At 40.1% G+C, this 18,889-nt stretch overlaps 2 protein-coding genes across 2 annotated transcripts; one reads left to right on the plus strand and one right to left on the minus strand.

Moving 5' to 3' along the window:
• Window positions 1-4,902: 4,902 nt before the first annotated feature.
• On the minus strand, window positions 4,903-7,464 carry ccl25b (chemokine (C-C motif) ligand 25b). The gene is made up of 4 exons (XM_029429752.1): window positions 7,366-7,464; window positions 5,725-5,842; window positions 5,425-5,539; window positions 4,903-5,332 (listed from the first exon to the last, which is right to left on the minus strand). The coding sequence occupies exons 1-3, from the start codon at window positions 7,427-7,429 to the stop codon at window positions 5,425-5,427; spliced, it is 297 nt and encodes a 98-aa protein (XP_029285612.1). The 5' UTR covers window positions 7,430-7,464; the 3' UTR covers window positions 4,903-5,332.
• A 3,169-nt stretch (window positions 7,465-10,633) lies between these two features.
• gclm (glutamate-cysteine ligase, modifier subunit) lies at window positions 10,634-18,350 on the plus strand. The gene is made up of 7 exons (XM_029428828.1): window positions 10,634-10,973; window positions 13,000-13,062; window positions 14,661-14,745; window positions 15,185-15,241; window positions 15,345-15,547; window positions 16,184-16,298; window positions 17,036-18,350. The coding sequence occupies exons 1-7, from the start codon at window positions 10,836-10,838 to the stop codon at window positions 17,203-17,205; spliced, it is 831 nt and encodes a 276-aa protein (XP_029284688.1). The 5' UTR covers window positions 10,634-10,835; the 3' UTR covers window positions 17,206-18,350.
• The last annotated feature ends 539 nt before the right edge of the window (window positions 18,351-18,889 follow it).

Here is an 18,889-nt window from a genome sequence, read left to right on the forward strand (position 1 = left end):
CCCGCCAAGCGTTCAATCATTCACAAAGATGTCCACTGGGATCTTGAATGATTTCTTGCTTCCTTAGAAACAACTTTGACCCTTGAGCCAGTTTGCAGGAACCCATATTGGAGCCATCTCAAGCACTTTCCGTAAAAAAGAGCTGAAAATGAAATATGATGCATTTGTGTGTTTTGTTGAAACACTGAGCTGTGGGAACCTGTGACACCTCATCGTATTCCAGTCTGTGGGGGCTAACTCAGTTCTTTCTCCACTTAATGGTCCTTTTAATTCTAACTTCAACTTTCACTTGTGAATTCCCCTCGAGGGTGCGACAGCCTCGGAGCCAAGCGTCACTCTTCGCCATTCACCGCCACCTCGTAATTTAGTGCCAAGTCTGCCTGTGTGAGCACAGCTCTACTTCTGATAAGTCATTGGCATTATAAAAAAGTGTCATATTTTGCAATAAAGTGTTTTGCCTGCAGCTTCTTCACACAGGGTTGTGCGCACATTGTGTGGGCAGCAGCAGATGATCGGCCCCCATGAGCGCCAAGGAAGAGTCTCGACTTGTTGTTTATTCAGGAAGGCGGTTCTTGCTCAATATCACTGTTATCGTTCATAATCCTGACCGCATCTTTAAACTGATGCACTGAATAATTCTTCTTGTTACAGTGAAATGAAAGTTAAAACCACCAACAGTATCCGTCTGCAGCTCATGTTTCAAAGCACATATCTCTCAGGTTCATTAAGCATAGAAACTTGCCTTTAGCTAAAGATTTAAAGCCTGAAATCAAATTAAATCACTGATTTTAACTCATAGAAAAGGTTTTATTTAAAAGGGGAGTATCACTTTTTAAAATCTGATGTTTTAAACAGTTCATAAACAAACCACCGTCTGATTTAAAATGAAAAAGTGATGAGTGAAATAAGCTTTCAACCACAAACACTTTGTTATTCTCTTCTGCTTTTCTTTCACGTTCACACAAACAATATTCTTTCTTTGTCTTTACCTTTCCTAACCCTCTGCGATTAACACGGGGAGCCAAGATTTTAATGCAGGTCAGCATTTGTTTGTAATTGCATTTGGCAGGGAAAGAGCAGCCTCGAGCCCGGGATGAGTGACACATCTGTTCGGTTCATAGAAAGACATTTGGGAAGGTTGCGCAAGAGTAACCACTTTGCTTTGTGTTGACAATTTCCTTTTGTACTGCAGGAGAGTCCAATGTGACCGGCAGGCTGTTTTAAAGCAAAATGCAAATCTAAAAGGTGTTTGGAAGTCTCTTACATTATATAGTACATGTGTTCGTCTCAGTATATCCAGCCTGTATGATGTACGACATGACAGCTTCTCCAAAGTGAAGCCAAAACATCTCGATCGCCTCCTGGAGGCTTGTCATACATCATTTTTCCCCAAAAAATGTTTTTTGTTGTAATTTCAGACAGTTCTTATTACACAGATGAATATACAGGTGTTCATTTCACTGATAAGTTTGGCTTTAATTATTTTCTATGAGGCTATAAAAAGGGTGAGACGTAATGATTGACAGCTGCTCTGAGTGAAGTCGTCGCGCCGCCAGAGGCTTGGAAACTTTTACGAAGGAAGAAATGTAACTTTAACTTTCTGTGTAACTAAGTCTGTGTTATAGAACATATATCAATTCGATTATAAACATATTTATTGAGATATTAGGCTGATATTAGTCTTTTCAGCCAAGCAGCTACCATGATGCTAACGTAGCAGCTAGGTGGCTAATGCTAACAAGTTGATTAGCTCGGGCGGGACCTCAATATCGCGGCTCCAGCTCCCTTAATTAAAAAACTAAAGATGGCGGCGCCCAGAATTTTGGCTTCACTTTTGTACAGTGGTCTTTATATACAGTCTATGCTTTTAGCAAAATCCATGCAGTAGAGTAAGATGAATGTGTCGCTTTTGGTCAGCAGGAACTAAACTTTGTTTAACTTTGTTCCTTTAATTTATCTTTGCACGACCAGTAGATTTATTCTGTAGTGTTTGCAATCAGTAACTGATGTTAAAAGCCCCTCTATACTGTATGTGTAATGTTCGAATGATCTAACACGTCTCTCACAGCAACTTCAGGTTAAATCTCATTTCAAAAGAGCCGTAAAAAAAACGTTCACTGACTGACCCAAAGGTGAGAAGGAGAGAAACATCTTCAGTGCACTCTGCCAACTGATTATTGCTTTGTTAATGCTTCATGGTGTGAAAAACAAGGACAGCTCTTTATGTTTTCTGTTTCTTCTTCCACTGAGACCTGAACTTGCTTACTCTTACGGTAAAGTATGTGACCGTATCCACTGATTCAGTCGGATGAATGTAACAGAACTGAGTCAGTCAGCCGGCTTTCTGCAGGATTTCAGCCCGTTAGATCAAAACACTTCTGATCGACATTTAAAATCTTGAACTGTGGTGTGAGAGTTGGGAAGCATTTACTCACATCCGCTCAGAGGAGTTTCTAAATGATCCGATGGACACAGTTCACACAATCTGGAGACTTGAACATATTTTCTTTGTTACTTAATGAAAACATGTGTGTGAAATTAGATGTGATCAGGTCTGAGCGAGCTTTGAGAGGTCAACACCTCTCAGTAGAAGAAAGTCTTAAATCCATCCTCATTCTAAGAAAGTTTAAGAATTTTTACTTTGAAAAAGCCAACATGCTTTCTTAAGAAATGCTTGATCTCCATTGCCTAACAATGCAAAGCACAAAGGGAATGGAGGAGCTGCTGACAGCTGCAGGACATTAAAAGTAATGGCGGATGGATGCTGGTAAAACAGCTCCAGAAATACCTCAGAAACAAACAAGAAGTATTACATCTTTGGAAAAAAATGTGTTTATACAGTTTAATTAGCAGAATCTTCAAGGTTTGACCGACGTGTGTTTGCACATGTCTTATGTGATTTCCTGTTAGCACAAAGCGGTGAAGTGTGTTGATTTTGTTGTAAACTAACTACAAAAACAGTTCACTATGACAATATAACTATGCTGTATGAAAATAGTTTGCAGCATGGAAGTTTATTCATGCATTTTTGCTTTTTATCGATGGTGTAAAGTCGACAAAGATGAAGAGTTTAGTGCAATACATGCAACAAAGGCCCCCAGCTGGATTCTCACAGTCTTTGCACTATTATGTAACAACTTGTTAATGACGTTTGAAGACATTTCACAATCCGTCCATCCAGTTGTAGCAAATAAGTTGTGTCTTTATGAAACATTTGAACCACAATCCAAGTTTCTTTTTACTTCTACATTAAACTGGATTACCAACTGGGGAAAATGGGCCCAGGAAGAGGCTCTTATAACGGGTAAAATGTGCCCAGGAAGAGGCTCGTATAACGTGTAAAATGTGCCCAGAAAGAGGTTCTTATAATGGGTAAAATGTGCCCAGAAAGAGGCTCTTATAACGGGTAAAATGTGCCCAGAAAGAGGCTCTTATAACGTGTAAAATGTGCCCAGAAAGAGGCTCTTATAACGTGTAAAATGTGCCCAGAAAGAGGCTCTTATAACGGGTAAAATGAGCCCTGGGACCTTAGTGTCAGATACTTTTGGTTCTATGATTACTTCCCAATATCAACTGGGTTCTGCCATTAAAAGGCTAAAATAAAGAGATATAAAATATCACCATTAAAAGGCTAAAATAAAGAGATATAAAATATCACCATTAAAAGGCTAAAATAAAAAGATATAAAATATTACCATTAAAAGGCTAAAGTAAAGAGATATAAAATATCACCATTAAAAGGCTAAAGTAAAGAGATATAAAATATCACCATTAAAAGGCTAAAGTAAAGAGATATAAAATATCACCATTAAAAGGCTAAAGTAAAGAGATATAAAATATCACCATTAAAAGGCTAAAGTAAAGAGATATAAAATATCACCATTAAAAGGCTAAAGTAAAGAGATATAAAATATCACCATTAAAAGGCTAAAGTAAAGAGATATGTCTTTAGTTTACTTTTGAAGATATTGAGCGAGCTTGCCTCCCTAATGTCTGCAGGTAAAGTGTTCCATAGCTTTGGTGCATAATTGCAAAATTCTGCATCCCCGATTTTCTTTTGGATGTTTCTGGGAACATTTAATAAACCAGTAGTGGATGATCGTAATGTTCTTGGGGGCACATAGTTGATTAGAGAGTTGGCAGTGTAACTTGGTGTGGTTCCGTTTAGGGCTTTGTATACAAGAAGGAGGACCTTGAAGTAAATTCTAAAAGTTACTGGAAGCCAGTGTTAGAAATGTAGAGGAGTACTGGTTGGTTTCTTGGGGAAAATATAATGAAGCTACAATCTATAATTTGCTGTGAGCATTGTTTAGTCCAACGGAAGACTCATAATAACTTTATATAAACTTTTAAATACATTTTTAACACAAAAGGAGCACATTATGAAGAGATCACTTCACAGCCAGTAACAACAATAGGAATGTTTACAGCACGCAACCTGTTTCAGACACGTGAACCTGAGTATTGTTTAAAGAGAGACTTGAACAAATGTGAATTTAATTTAATCCAGCCTCGTTAGACTGGATGGCTGGAATGTTAACAGACATCGCAGATTTTTTACTTTCAAGTCAATCCTTTACCATCACTGTTATCATCAATCCAATAAAAACCAGCTTTGCAGACTAACCACCCAGAGAGCCGAGTTTTAAAGTGTTAACGGATGGCTCATGTAGTCAAACATTGGCCAACATTGATACCAAATGCAGAGTGTGTGAGAGATGATTGGACCCAAATCTAAACCTGCTTTCATGGATTTCCAGTAAAAACGTCATCAGGGAGAAATAGTGCAACGTTCCCCCCCCCCCACAATCCACCATGGCGTCCCCAAATCAGGGCAGAACTGATGTAAAACAGCTTGGTGTAGTTTCCTGATTCATGAGACACTCTTATAGAAAACCAGAGTCTGCTTTCTTTTCTTTATTTGCTACAGAAAGACACAAAGTACAATTACAATGCTGATATAAAAATATGGAAATCTGTCATATAAAAAAAACTCTTAGCTAATCCCCAATTTGGTTGTACATATACATAACACATATTTATGCACATGCGCACAAACACACGGCAAAATAGATTTCAAAGCTGCCAAACAGAGGCTCATTCAGGTGCACGTGCGACATGTCACAGAGCATGGCACAGAATCATAGCTGTGGCTAAATGTGTTCGTATTATAGTGAACTGTGTACATTTACATTCTCTGCCAGCACAGGAAATACCAAATCTAGTGAAACATAATCTCGGTGGTTAAAGGTGATATATGATGCCTGACAAGGAGGAGAAACATCTGCTCTTCTCTGCCCCATTCTTCTCTTGTTTCTCCCCTTTGAGTCGTCTGCAGAGACAAAAGTGTTATGATGAATATTTACGCGGGCGCTGAGTTTCTCAAATTAAGTCATTGTGAGAGTGTGTTGCGTAACTTTTTACCTAAATCTGATTCCTCGCAATGACAGCGCGAATCACGTCCTGGACCCAACCCTGATTTGGATCAGCACAGCGAGTCTTCTGAGTTTTATGCAACGGCTTCTTCTTCATCAGGAACCTGCACAATGTTCAACAATATAAAGCTTATTGCGCAAGTTGTACAAGTTAATCACATCTTTCGTACGCAAATAGTTTCTTTTTCCATTAGTCTTTGCCAGTTTAATAATAAGTGGGAAGTTTGAACTATGTGGGAAAACAAAAGGCTGGTTGAGGGTCATCAGTGAAGGATGTAAAAGTACTCACACAACAGCTCTGATGTTGCAATCACCATCTGTTTCCTGCATCCTGTAACTTTCAATGTTTCTCTTTACGTTCGCCTTCATCCCTGTAACGTGGCCGAGGCAGCAGTTGCCGTACGAGCCTGGAGAGAGAGATAAACTGCTTCACTTAAAGATGTCACTCAATTTGTGAGGGTCCAAAGACAAAACAATATTACATTTTAATATCGGTAAGTTGGGGTTTTGTATCTATATGTCTGTCTTTATTGGCACGCCTGCTTCAAAGCTTATAATTAAAAACTTAAACTAACGTGTTTATTCATGATATTCTGATACTGTAACTAAATATTAAAAGGTAAAGTATAATCATGGGTCTCACAAATCACTAATTAAATGTCATGTAATTATTTAAAAACAATTATCAAAGAAGAAAACCTGGTTCTGAACCAACAGTGTCCGGGAAACGTCCCAATCTGCAAGTGCCAGAGATTTCGGGAACCCATATCACACACACACACACACACACACACACACACACACACACACACACACACACACACACACACACACACACACACACACACACACACACACACACACTGCCTGCTTTAGTATTGCTGTTGTGTATGTAAATATTTAAATATTTCATACAGTGTCAACTGTTTAAAGAATATTTTGGTTATAATGTTTACTGTCAGTGTTTGTTGTTAATAATCTAAAAGTAGAAACATTTCTCCATCAGGGTCACGTTCTTGGTATTTTAATCTGGGGTTATAGGAACCCAGGGAGGCGCTCACACACTTAAACAACACATGGGGGATCATTTTCAGACTGATTCACTACTACATCTGATGATTTGTAAAATAACAGTTGAAGGATTCAGTGTTTTGTTATTCCTGCCGTTATGTAAAGACTTTGAAACAGCTTTTAGACCTTCAGACCCTGGACATCCAGACTAAAGTCCTGCTTACTGTAAATAGTTACCCATTAATGACTAACTCGTTATTGGATTACAGGATGTTTTATTTGACATTTTGGGAAGCAGAACATGTTTCTGAAACACAGCTTTATTGTGTTTTTTGTTGCATAAACATGCAGTAACTTCCTACTTTAATAGGCATTTTTCTTCTTTACCTTGCTTTATTTTTTAGTTTCTAGTGTCTGATCATCGACCGCTTTAAAGACCAAACTATCAAGTAAGCATCTATCGATTTAACTCCAGCACATGTCCCTAATGTGCTGCATTTAGCAGAATTTGCTATTTTACTTAACTCAATTAAAGTCCTGTGTTTGTGTTCCTATTTTTCAAAACCCGTCCAAAGATTACCTCATGAAAGCGGTCTATAATAGCGAGCCCAGACAGATTACACGTTGGTATGAAGTCAATGGTTTTGAGCAGAATAATTCACCTCACTGAAAGAGAGGATTTAGTAACAATCTAGAGAAATGTGGATTATGAAATGCAGCTGCTCCATATTCTCATATAAATAAAGTGTTCGGTTGCACCAAAGGTCCAGGCTTTAAGCTTACAATATAAAATAGTTATCTGCACAATATTGAGCTTTTATAAATAAATAAATAAATAAATGCACAGTTTTATCTGTTTAACTAAACACAATTAATGTTATATCATAGTTGTGATTAAAATCTGATCTGCTCCACTTACCTTGTGCCAGGCTCAGGTACATGCAGGTGAGGATCAGAAGAAAGAACAGAGCTTGGAACTTCATGTCTGTGGCTGCTGTTGTTCTTGTTGAGCGGATCGCTGCAAAGACACAAACAGATTCAAATCATAGCATCAGAGCATAGAAAGCAGAACATCGGAAGCGGACTCGTCTCTGCCTTGTACATTTTGGACGTTGATGTTGAATGTTTTCCATCACAAACCCCTCCATGTGCGCTCTTGTGAAAGACAAAGGTCACGTCGTGAACCGATGATTAAGTTTTCTTTTAATCCTTATCTGGTTTCCAGCTGTGTGCAGCTGTTTCATCTCAAGCGTACTAATTGTTGTTTTACAGAAACCAAGTTATCCAAGGATTCCCTCTCTGCATTAATCTTAGAAAAACGTACCTGCTCACGTTCAGTATTTCACAAGAGGTCCTGGGATAAAGCTCTTCTGTGCAGTGCAGCTCGTAGTGGCTCTTATAGTGTACACATGAGATCTGCCTCCTTCACCACATTACAACCACACCTCCTCTGGCAACACTTTAACTTTTACAACTGCTCAGTAAGAGTGAAATTTGATCAGTGAATCCCAAAAAGCCAACCCCTGCACACACACACACACACACACACACACACACACACACACACACACACACACACACACACACACACACACACACACACACACACACACACACACACACGCACGTGCTAATGCCCCCCAAGTACCTTTGATTCTAAATTGTATTATTCTCATAACCAATTCTACCGATCTGTCTGAACGTGAGACCAAAGCAATGCAAACACCAGCCTCAGAATGGTAACAATGCAACGCTTTAATTATATCTTTTTACATTTTGGTTTCTTTTCATCCATGAAGAGGTCAGAGGTCAGGTAGGGTGAAGAACTTCAGTGATGTCAGTGCCCTCCAATGACACTGTTTCACAGAAAGGCAGATCTTATCTGACGGCAGTAAAGCGCTCCAGATGTGTGACACCCTTTCAAAGGTTTATTGTGTGTTTGCTGCGACCAATTTGCCTTCTATTCTTATTCCTAAGGAATCCATCATGATATGCACTCAAAGGTCCATTCTGTGCTTTGCATTGTTGTGAGATTCTACATCACTTGTACTCCTGCAACACTGTGACCAAGGTCCAACCTGCACAAGTGTTTACTGTGTGGCTGATAAATGAATCAATGTCCTGAATAATGAACTCTCAAGATAAACATTAAACATGCACAGAGGGTTGTCAGTTTCCCAGATACTGTGCATGTATGATGAATGTCACTGCTGTTTCAAGCTTCATTACAAGTTCATTTTAAATTAAGTAACAACATGTGTGGGTGATTAACTGTGTTTTCCTAACTGTGTGCAAATGTGTGTGCAAGTATTTTTGTGTTTTAGAGGATGAACTGACAGCAGTGTTGTGGTCCGGGGGCATCTGGACGCTTCATCCTTAAACATCTTTACAACCGTAGGAATTCATGTAAAAGATACTTTAAACCAGCTCCCAGTGACACCTCGTTCTTCTTCATGCTTCCCAAATATAGCATGTTGCGTAGTCTGGCGTGTGGTAGAAGTAGCAGCTTCCCTGCTTTTGTTTTGGGTGTTATTATAGTGCATATGCTGCTGCATTGTGGGTCTCTTTGCAAAAGAAATAAGCACTTAACGGCTGTTTCTACATTTTCTACCGGGCCGTAGCCAGACCTTTAGAAATAGTCACAAATCCAAGTCAAAATAACTCATTCCCCTTTTGAAAATGTTTTCAAAAATATTGGAATCAGCTGATAAAAAGCCAAACATGTTGTTTTATTTAATTTGTCAAATGTAACAAACTAAAGTTGCTAAAACACGTGGAAAAAATACAGATGCCGTGACCTCAGTGTACTCAATGTTTTCTACAGGAAACTGTCTGACTGTCTTCTGAGGTGAGAAAAGAAATATGAAGAAAGAGGCTTCATGTTTCTCTCTCTAGTGCTCACTGTCATCTCCTCCCTGCGATGATTTAATCGCTGTTTCAAAATGTTTACATGACCTGATGATTTTGTCTGAATCATGAATACTGAGTGTTGTTAACTATTCTGAAAATGTTGTAGACACAAAAACCTTCTTACATGTGGGAGTCGTCATGTTGGAAAACAAAATGCTATAAAGAAAAAGTCCACACACGTTGCTTTTAACGACATCCCTCGTGAACTATAATCTACTCGTGATTACACAATACCCACACTAAAGTCCTATCAACATCACATCATAAGCACAGCATTAAATGCATAAATAAATACTTTAGATCTCACAGATTCATTAAAACAAACATACAAAACACATGTAGCTCAGTCTGTAGGGACTTGTCTTGGGAGCCGGAGGGTCGCTGGTACCTGGAGAGGGGCCATTTCCTCTCCTGGGCACTGCGGAGGTGCCACTGAGTAAGATACCAGATCCCCACACTGCACGTTTTACTTTTGTGTTCTGTTGATTAGTGCCATCTTGCATCTGCAGAATTTATGGATGTGTTTGTGCCTCTTGATGCTCGCCACAAAAATATAATTGTATGCTGTGACATTAAGATTTATCTTAATTGGGGCAAACAGAGTTTAGCTCAAACCATGAAAACCAGACCAGAGACAAATTAGTACAAACACATATGTAGACAGGGATGGCCACTATTGGTGGAAGAAGTATTCAGATACTTTACTTGAGTAAAAGTAACTTATAAGAATCACAGTATACAGATACTAATTATAAGTATCAGCAGTAATATGCATAGAAAAGAATAGAGGTCAAAATAGAAACTATACAAGAGTAGCATGTTAAAGTCAAAACAACAAGGCATAAGGTGCAGAAGGAAGCACAAAATATAAATACTAAAAAGAAAAGTACAGGTACTTAAATATTGTACTTAAGTACAATATTTTTTATTCCACGAGCCTACATTTATTTGATTCGATTTCTTGTATCTGCCCTTGTGACAGAGAGTAATTTTACCCTAAAGTGCAGCTACTTTTACTTCATTAAAACATCTGAAAACGTATTCCACCTCTGCTTGAGTAGCCTGTAAGTATTTAGTTTGCACAGTTCTGACCGTTAACAGTGTTGAAAAGATAATAAGCAACACTACACCGCCACCCAGCGGTCAGAAGTGAGAACTGCAGTCAATACAGAAATCCATTCCAGTGATCCAGTTCCGGCTTATGGATGCAGCCCATTACTCCATGACATCTGCCTGAGCGGGTTTTACGGGACCGTCACCGACACCTCCATGTGGGCGTAACCGACCGGCTTGCTTTCATATCAGCCACTAAGCAACCACCAAACCAGGAGGTCAGGCAACACAGTGCAAGTCATCCTGACTACATAGTTTTATATCAGTTGTTGGAGGTTGTACTATTGTTTGCTAGCCAGCTCTTAGCCAGCAGTTACAGTAGCAGACACTCATTAGCAACTTGTTAGCTCTCCACCAGAGAACCACATGGATCCCCAAAACAGCAACATGGACAGTGAGGCGAAGATGTTGCTGAGCCACGCCAAGACTCTCAGGCTGCATACCGGGAATTTAGTCAACCGAAGTCGGCTGAAAAAGAAATGTCCGTGCTCTCCAAGCGAAGAGGTAAGATAACGTAAACTACATTTCAAATGACGGCAGTTGGTTAGCTTGTTGTGTTCCGTTGGTGTGACAGCTTAGCTCATTAGCTTAGCCTCTTCAAGTCAGCGGTGGGCTACCAGGCTACATGTTTAACTAGCTAACGATACGTGTGTTCACTGATAATAAGCCATGTGTTACGTTATGTAAGCAGCTTATCGAGAGTTTTTAAAAGTATTTCAATATGTACCTTTCGAGGTCGACAGGACTGTGTCTGAGCTAAGGGTTAGCTTAAAAGTTGCAGTCTAATGTTATGGAGGCATGTTATATTAACTTTATTGTCCAGTCAAAGGTGAATTGTTTACAGACAGTAACCGGTGATGAATGATTGTTGTAGGCTGAACACTGAACTCACTGTAAGTGTGAACCTGGAAAGATCACACAGGTGACATCACCTGCAGGCAGGTGTTATGAAACATGTAAAGCAATACCAACAAGCCTGTACTCAAAATCTAATACAATAATCAAGTGGCATTCATAAATCTAGTGATGCACCCAAATATTTGTTTTCAAATTGATTCGATATTTTCTTTTAGAATAATCGAGTAAGTCTATAACATGTCAGAAAATGGTGACACATTTCAATCAACATTGTGCCAGAGCCTAAGTCTTTAAATAGCTTGTTTTGTTCAGTTAACAATCTAAAACTCATTTATCAAATGTTTAAATGATATAACACAAGGGAAAGCAGCAAATCCTCCTATGTGAATGTTTGACATTTTGCTTAATAAAGGACTTAAACAATCAGAATACATGACAGCTAATTTAACTGCACTTATCCAATAATCAACTACTTGTTATGTTGATTGTAGTTCTAGAAAGGTGTGATGGACATTTCCTGAAATGCTTTTTTCAGTATTGCTGTTCTAGTGTATATCACCTGCAGGTTTCCTCCAAAGCTTGGGTGTGATTTGGGTACAATGCGATGTGTTGTGCCTGCTGCCACGCCTTAGTCCAGAGTTAATCTTAAAAATGTTATTGTTGTGATCAAAGGAAAAGGTCATGGCTGATTACAGGTGACAGAAAAATATGACTTCTGCTTGACTGAGATAACAGAGGGCAGATTGTTGGCAGATTGTTGGCATATATCACATATATATATTAGCATGTAGTGCATCATATACTATATGTGGCTGACATACCACAAAAAAAGCAAAACAATATAATGCAGAAACATGCTTTAGGAGACACCTTGTCGTTGCATCCCGCATCTCTTCCTGCAGGACTTTCACGTATCCTCTCTTTCAAGAGTCTGCAGTCATGCTGCATATACCTACGTTATAGGAGATACCATCATTGTTATTGTAAAAACAGTTCACGGCAACATTCACGGTGTAAGTATTGCTACGAGGCTCACAAACACGGATGCTTGACGTTGCCCAAAGTCTGTCGTTTGACATCATTTAAACCTAAAATGAATATAATGCCATATTGTCAACTCGTACTATTTTTAACCTTCACACAACCAGCTCTTCAATCATGTGGCTGTGTTGCTGCAGCGGAGCTGAGGTTTTTGTTTGTGGTGTCACCGGTTACCTCTTCACCACGTCTGTATAAGCCAGCTCTGCTCCCGGTCTGTCGCTCTCTCTCTCTGTGCTCGTCCCGACATCTCCAGGCTTTGCTTTGTTTGACATGTTCTGCTCCCTTCAGCGCTCACACAAACATCCGTACACTTCTTACACGACTGCATGCAGCTGGCCTCCTCACGCCATGCTTATCCTTTTGTAAATAGTAACATCAGCACTTGAACTTGACTTGTCTTCTGACATTGTTTGTTTTCCCTTGACATTTGTTCAAATGATTTCATTGTTTATAACGCACTGCGGCCCGTGAGTTGGCGGAGCAGCGTGTCACGGCCATCCAGATGTTGTTGTGGAGTCTACTGAGGATAAACACCTGTTCAGCTTCAGCCCAGTTTCAGGGATGCTTCTCGTAAATATGCAAGTTTAACGGATGTAATAATTCAACGATGTTTTTGTGTTTGACATTTCAGCTTCAAGACTGCATTAAAGCCACACTGACTGATTGGTCTTCTGCAACGAAACCGGCATCCAAGGTGGGAGACGTTTCCAGTTTTCATAATGTTTTCATGTCGTGCAGTCGGGTTCTTAATGTGAGAGTACAGTAGTGCGTCTAATTCAGACTCGCCTATATCAGTTTTGCATGTTTTGTGTTGACACTGAGAAATGAACAATAGTATTTGCATTGACGGTCCGAGCTGTGTGAGAAGGACTTGCTCCTCGTCAGTACGGTCCTAGTGCCTGGGAAAATAAAATAACTCTCGTGATGGACATCAAAGGATGCCTGTAGGCTTACTGAAAAGAAGCTGTCATGATGAATGTTCATGCAATGCTGGCCGCCAAAGGCGCCATTCCAAATGTGCGTCTGTCTGCAGGGATGGGTGGGGCGGGTGTCAGGGTGGGGGCACAGAAACTTTGCTCTGGGGTTTTGTTCATAAACTGTGATAGGATTTCTGGAACACAGTTCTCATTGGATAATGTGTTTCCATCAAACTATGTTCGTAAAAGACAGAGATGGAGATTAAAAAGGCTGTGTAGTGAACCATTCCTGCTCTGAGGGTTTTGCTAGGCTCAGCTAATCTGCTTCAGCTTTTATTACCACGCCTACTGGACTCAAATGGGGATGGGGGGAGGTTTGAAAGAGTTGAACTAAGGGGTCTTAAATACTTGCAAATACAAAGCGTTTAATACACAGCCCCTGCAGGGAAACGGCAAGAATGGCATGTTTGAGTCATGATGTCCGAGTTCTCCTCGGGTTGTGTTGGAGTACATTTGCTGCCAGAAAAATGCAGAAGCTTTTTAATGCTGTGTCATGTTGTAAAGATCACATCCTGTTGTGCTAACCGTCTTTCAACAATGCATTTCATGACAAACATGTGAGTAATGGATTACATATCTGAATAAGTGCAGAGTCACTTTCACGTAAAAGTCACGGCAGCTTGGAACAAGTCTGACCTGATTGCAATCAGGCTGTTGCTGTTACATGCGCACAAAGCAAATAAAGAGTCGTCATATTCACCTTTTTATTAAGCGTTCTGTAGTAAATGTATCACTTATTATAAAGTCTTATGCACAAATAAATATCAGTTTATTAAACACTGAATGAGACAATTTTGAGATGTTATTTATACATTATTTCCCCTCATCGTCTACAAATAGTGATAATAATAATCCCCTCGTACAACCACAAAAACACTTAATACACAGCATGTGAGTTAATGGAAACTTATTTAGGACCAACTTAAAGTCTTGTCATTTTATACTTAAGCATTATGAATTGGCTTTAGAGAAATCTAACAAAGGATGAAACTGATGAGAATCACTGAGTCACTGTGTGGAGATCTTGTCGTAGTCGTGCTCGAGCCGCTTATCTGTCCTGTTTCGTTAACACGATCCTGTCGGTGGTATCGCACTCCTATCACACACTGACCAGCAGGTGGCGGTAATGAGCCAAGATATGCAGCAATGGCTGGAAAAGGCAGGAAAGAAGAAGACTGGTTGCTAACAAACATGGATGTAAACAATACATTCGTCTTTAAAGTTTTAAGAGACGGAGGAAGCCAGCGACGTTAAGTGTGACATGTCTGAAAAGGGCTTCGCAGTCTCTAAATGAAGTGCTTGTCTTTTCATGTAGGACTTCCCGGACACACTGGACTGCTCCATCCCCCAGGCAACAGATGCTATTACGCCTGAAGAGAGGGAGGAACTGAGGGTCACAGGTCAGTGATGGTTTCATAGCAAACCGTAGCATCTCAGTGCAAAGCGACCGGCTGCAAGTCGACACACGAGTTACCAGGTTATTGCAACAAATGTTTTGTCCAAATCCCTGCTTGAACCCAATGTGTGTGCGGTGCACTGTAGTGATTTCCTGTACATCACAGACGCTGGTAAACAACATGCCGCACACAGTTTCCAGTTAAATGTTTCCATTTCTTTGCCTCACCCACGTTAAGGATCACTGATCAAGACGGTTGTAAAGAAAATCCCTGAGTCGATGGCCGACCATTGATCAGAGCGTCCCCAATGTCTGAACCAAATGAATCCATGATCAGTAGTAATGCATTAGTAATAAGTACCAATGATTTAGACTCACCAGTAGCTACAAAACAACTGGCGTATGTGGGGGACGACGTGTTTATAGGCTGCTTGTTTTCACAGTCAAGCTGTTCCTGTGTGAGTCGGTCCAGTCCTCCATCAGAGACGCAGTGGAGAAGGGTGAGCTTTAAGTCTCTTTTAGCTCCAATTTCATGTGCTTTAAAAACACTACACATGAAACTGACCTACTTGTGATACTGCCTTGTCTGTTCACCATCCATAGTCTGCCAGACGCTGGCAGTCTCCCAGCTCGACTCGGTCATCATAGCTCCAACATGGCCTCTGGAGGGTGACAGCCAAAGTTTGGCTCACCTTCAGCCGGCTTGGGAGGAGCTGGAGGCTCTGGTCAGGAGCCAGCAGATTGCTGCTATTGGCACCTCTGACCTGGACAAAGATCTGATGGAACAGCTCTACAACTGGGCTCAGGTGAGTGGGAGTCTTTGTGCATGTCAACCTAAATGTGTCATCTTTAAGCTGGGCAGACTGTGCCTTTTTATTAGCTGTGCATGTTGCGTTTAACTCGTGCCACACATTTTTATTCAACCTTTCTGCACCTGAGACTAATGTGCTCACACTGTACGGTTCATTGGACCGCCCATGCCGCGGCGCTCGCACTGAACGTAAGCGAGGAAGCCCAGATCTGTTTTATCCGTTAACAATTCCAATAAAGTTTATTCAAAGAAGACAATGTTGACCAAACGAGAGAAAGGCAGCATTACTTTGTGCAATTAGACTGTGAATGGAAAGTTAGAAGAAAATAAATATGGATCTGCGTGAACGTGGAGATGCAGACAGTCTGATGCCTTTATATCACAGCTGAACCAGTTATTGCCACAACATGTGTAATACTACAGTAATATTTAGTGATGGACTTTCTTTCTATGTGCTATTCTTCCAGGGCTTCAAAAGCAGCAAATACAGTGACATCTGCTGGCTTGTAAAACTTATAGCAGCTGCTCAAGACTGCAGCCGAAGCAGCAGCTCACTGATGTGTTTGTCTATGACGAGCTGAGCCACTGTGTGCTGGTTGTCGTTGACTTCCTGCTCTCTCTCTCGTACCAGGTGAAGCCCAGCAGTAACCAGGTCAACCTGGCCTCCTGCTGTGTGATGCCTCCTGACCTGACGGCCTTCGCTAAGGAGTTTGACATCCAGCTGCTCACACACAACGATCCTAAAGGTGCAATTCAATTACTATTTTTTCCTCTGTTCCGTTAGAGGGTCAAGAGTCCAGGTGTCGTGCAAATGCCATCAAAAGACCAAAACCAACAGTTAATTCATACATACACTAACGAGCATCGTCGGTGTAGAAAAAGGAAAATAATATAAATTAAAATGGAATTAAAACGGCAGGATTAGATAAGATAAAACAACCATCAAGTAAAAACTCTCGAGGAGAAGAAAGATTTTCCTTCTGACCTCATTAACAATCAAGAGTTTGGAGTTAGAGGATCTAAGGAGGCACAAACATCTTAACCAGGTCCCACAGAGAAGACGGGAGAAGCCATTCAGTCATTTTAAAACCTATTAAAGAATTAAACAAATGAATTCAGGTATCCAACGTTAGAATCACAAGATGTAGAAGATTAATGCACCACTGAAAATAGTCTCCAACAAATGCAAAGGTACTGAAGGCCCAGGACTCTTTAAAACTTTACTATATGGTTGTGAGGTTTTTTAAGATTTCTGTATCATTAGAAATAATTGTGCTTTGGCCTCAGAGCCACGGAGAAGCTATGAAAGTGTACATTTGTCTTTTCTTGTGATTTATTAACAATAAGATAATTCTAAAAGATTCCTCATTCTTCAAGCTTTTTCTTTATAAATGAATTCACACATTGTCTTGGTGTCACACTGCAGTATCAGTCTCATGTTTAAGTTTTAGTTTCACACTCTTCTGGCTTCATGTTTCCACAGAGCTGATGTCAGCAGCCACCTTCCAGGAGGCGGTGCAGGAGGGGACGCAGGACCTGAACATCGCGGACTGGAGGCTGCAGTGGGTCCTGCGCTACTCCATTATTGTTAAGAGCCGGGGCATCATCAAGGCTAAGGGCTACCTGGTCAGTGCGCGGAAGGCGAGCCCCTAGCACACCCCACTGGAGGAGAAGACACATGGATGAAGCCATTTTCCTCCTTTTCCATTGACACACACACACACACACACACACACACACACAACATGCAAAGTAAACAGCTCTGATGGATGCTGCCAATCACCATGGGTCTCAAAGTCATTGTTTTATATAACAGATAAAGTTGCATCTTGATCATGTATGATTTCTTCAGTTGATGCAAGTGCTCATTCCTCTCAGTGAGATCTACAGACTGTGAAGAACAAACTGTGAAAGGGAGCTTCACAGACGACCAGTTGATTGACAGACGGGCACATTTGTCACCACAGTAGACGCTGCTTTAATGATGGGAAATGTTGGTTGCTAAACTTTGATCCAAGGTAACGGATCCTTACCCTCGTTCTGACTTGAAGTGCCTCTCATCTTTTTCTCTCTGTCCTTCGTCTCCACCGTGTCGAGTGACTCAAGCTTTAAATGTTTCAGTCTGAAGGAAAAGATTACTAGTAGATAAAGCAAAAAGTAGAGATTTCATTGTTTTTAGTACAGATATTGGATTTCTCCTGCTGCGTGTGTGTGTGTGTGTGTGTGTGTGTGTGTGTGTGTGTGTGTGTGTGTGTGTGTGTGTGTGTGTGTGTGTGTGAGAGAGACACACCATTTGCATTCTTCAATTGAGAAAAAGGATGCGCTAATTCAAATCAAACTACATATGAGATGTTTATTTTATGACGATTGACTTTCACTGGTACAGCAGACAACTACGTGAGTGTATATAACTTTATTTTATCATACATTCTTTTTCTAACCATGCACTGTTTTTGACGATGCATTGAAATGTTTACCCACTTGGTGCTCGAGATTAGTCCGAGGATTGAGATTACAGCAATATTTTGAGATTGACATCCATAACAGGCTTATGTCCTCTATATGTGTTGTTGTTGTTGTTGTTGTTGTTGTTGTTGTTGTTGTTGTAGCACTGGAAACTCCGTGCCAAGGAGAAGTTCACATATGTAAACTCTGAGGAGGAGCTTTTATTTAAGAATCGTGGTTGTTTTTCCAGACTGGATCCAGGTAATCTCACTATCTGTTGTGCTGTAAACATATTTAATGTTGTCTTATATCTGTATATCATGAATTGGCATTATTAAAAATTATAAAACCGATGTTTGTAGCGTCAACGTTGGTGTACAAATATTTAAAAGATGGGATGAACCTGGACTAGTTGTTTGATGATGCAATCAATATTTGGTGTTGCAAAGAAATAGTAAACATGTTCTGTAAATGAATTGTTAAGAGTAACTCACAACTGTGTTCCACCATTTCACACTCTTATTAATCTGACTTATTTTATTTCAAACAACTTATTCGACAGCTGTTCCTTTTTATTTGACCACTGATGATTGTGTATATAAAGCATACACTATGCTCATCTTTTGAATTAGGAGTCAATCATACCAATTCAGTGCTTACAACTGATAAAACCTTTCTAAGCTCTTCAAAGTGCATTTAGCTTATAATTCATACTTTTTCTTAAGCAACATATTCAGTGCAGCACTTTGTATTTTGACCTTTATTATCTCAACCCTTCAAACGATGGTCCCTTGAGTTCTCTCTTACAAGTGCATGTACAAAAGGAAGAAATGAAGAAGTACTTTTTAAAAAAGTGTAAGTTGGGGGGGGATCTGATTAATTGTGTACACTT

Source organism: Cottoperca gobio, chromosome 4 (genome assembly GCF_900634415.1).
Source record: "Cottoperca gobio chromosome 4, fCotGob3.1, whole genome shotgun sequence".
In the NCBI taxonomy this organism is placed as follows: Eukaryota; Metazoa; Chordata; class Actinopteri; order Perciformes; family Bovichtidae; genus Cottoperca; species Cottoperca gobio.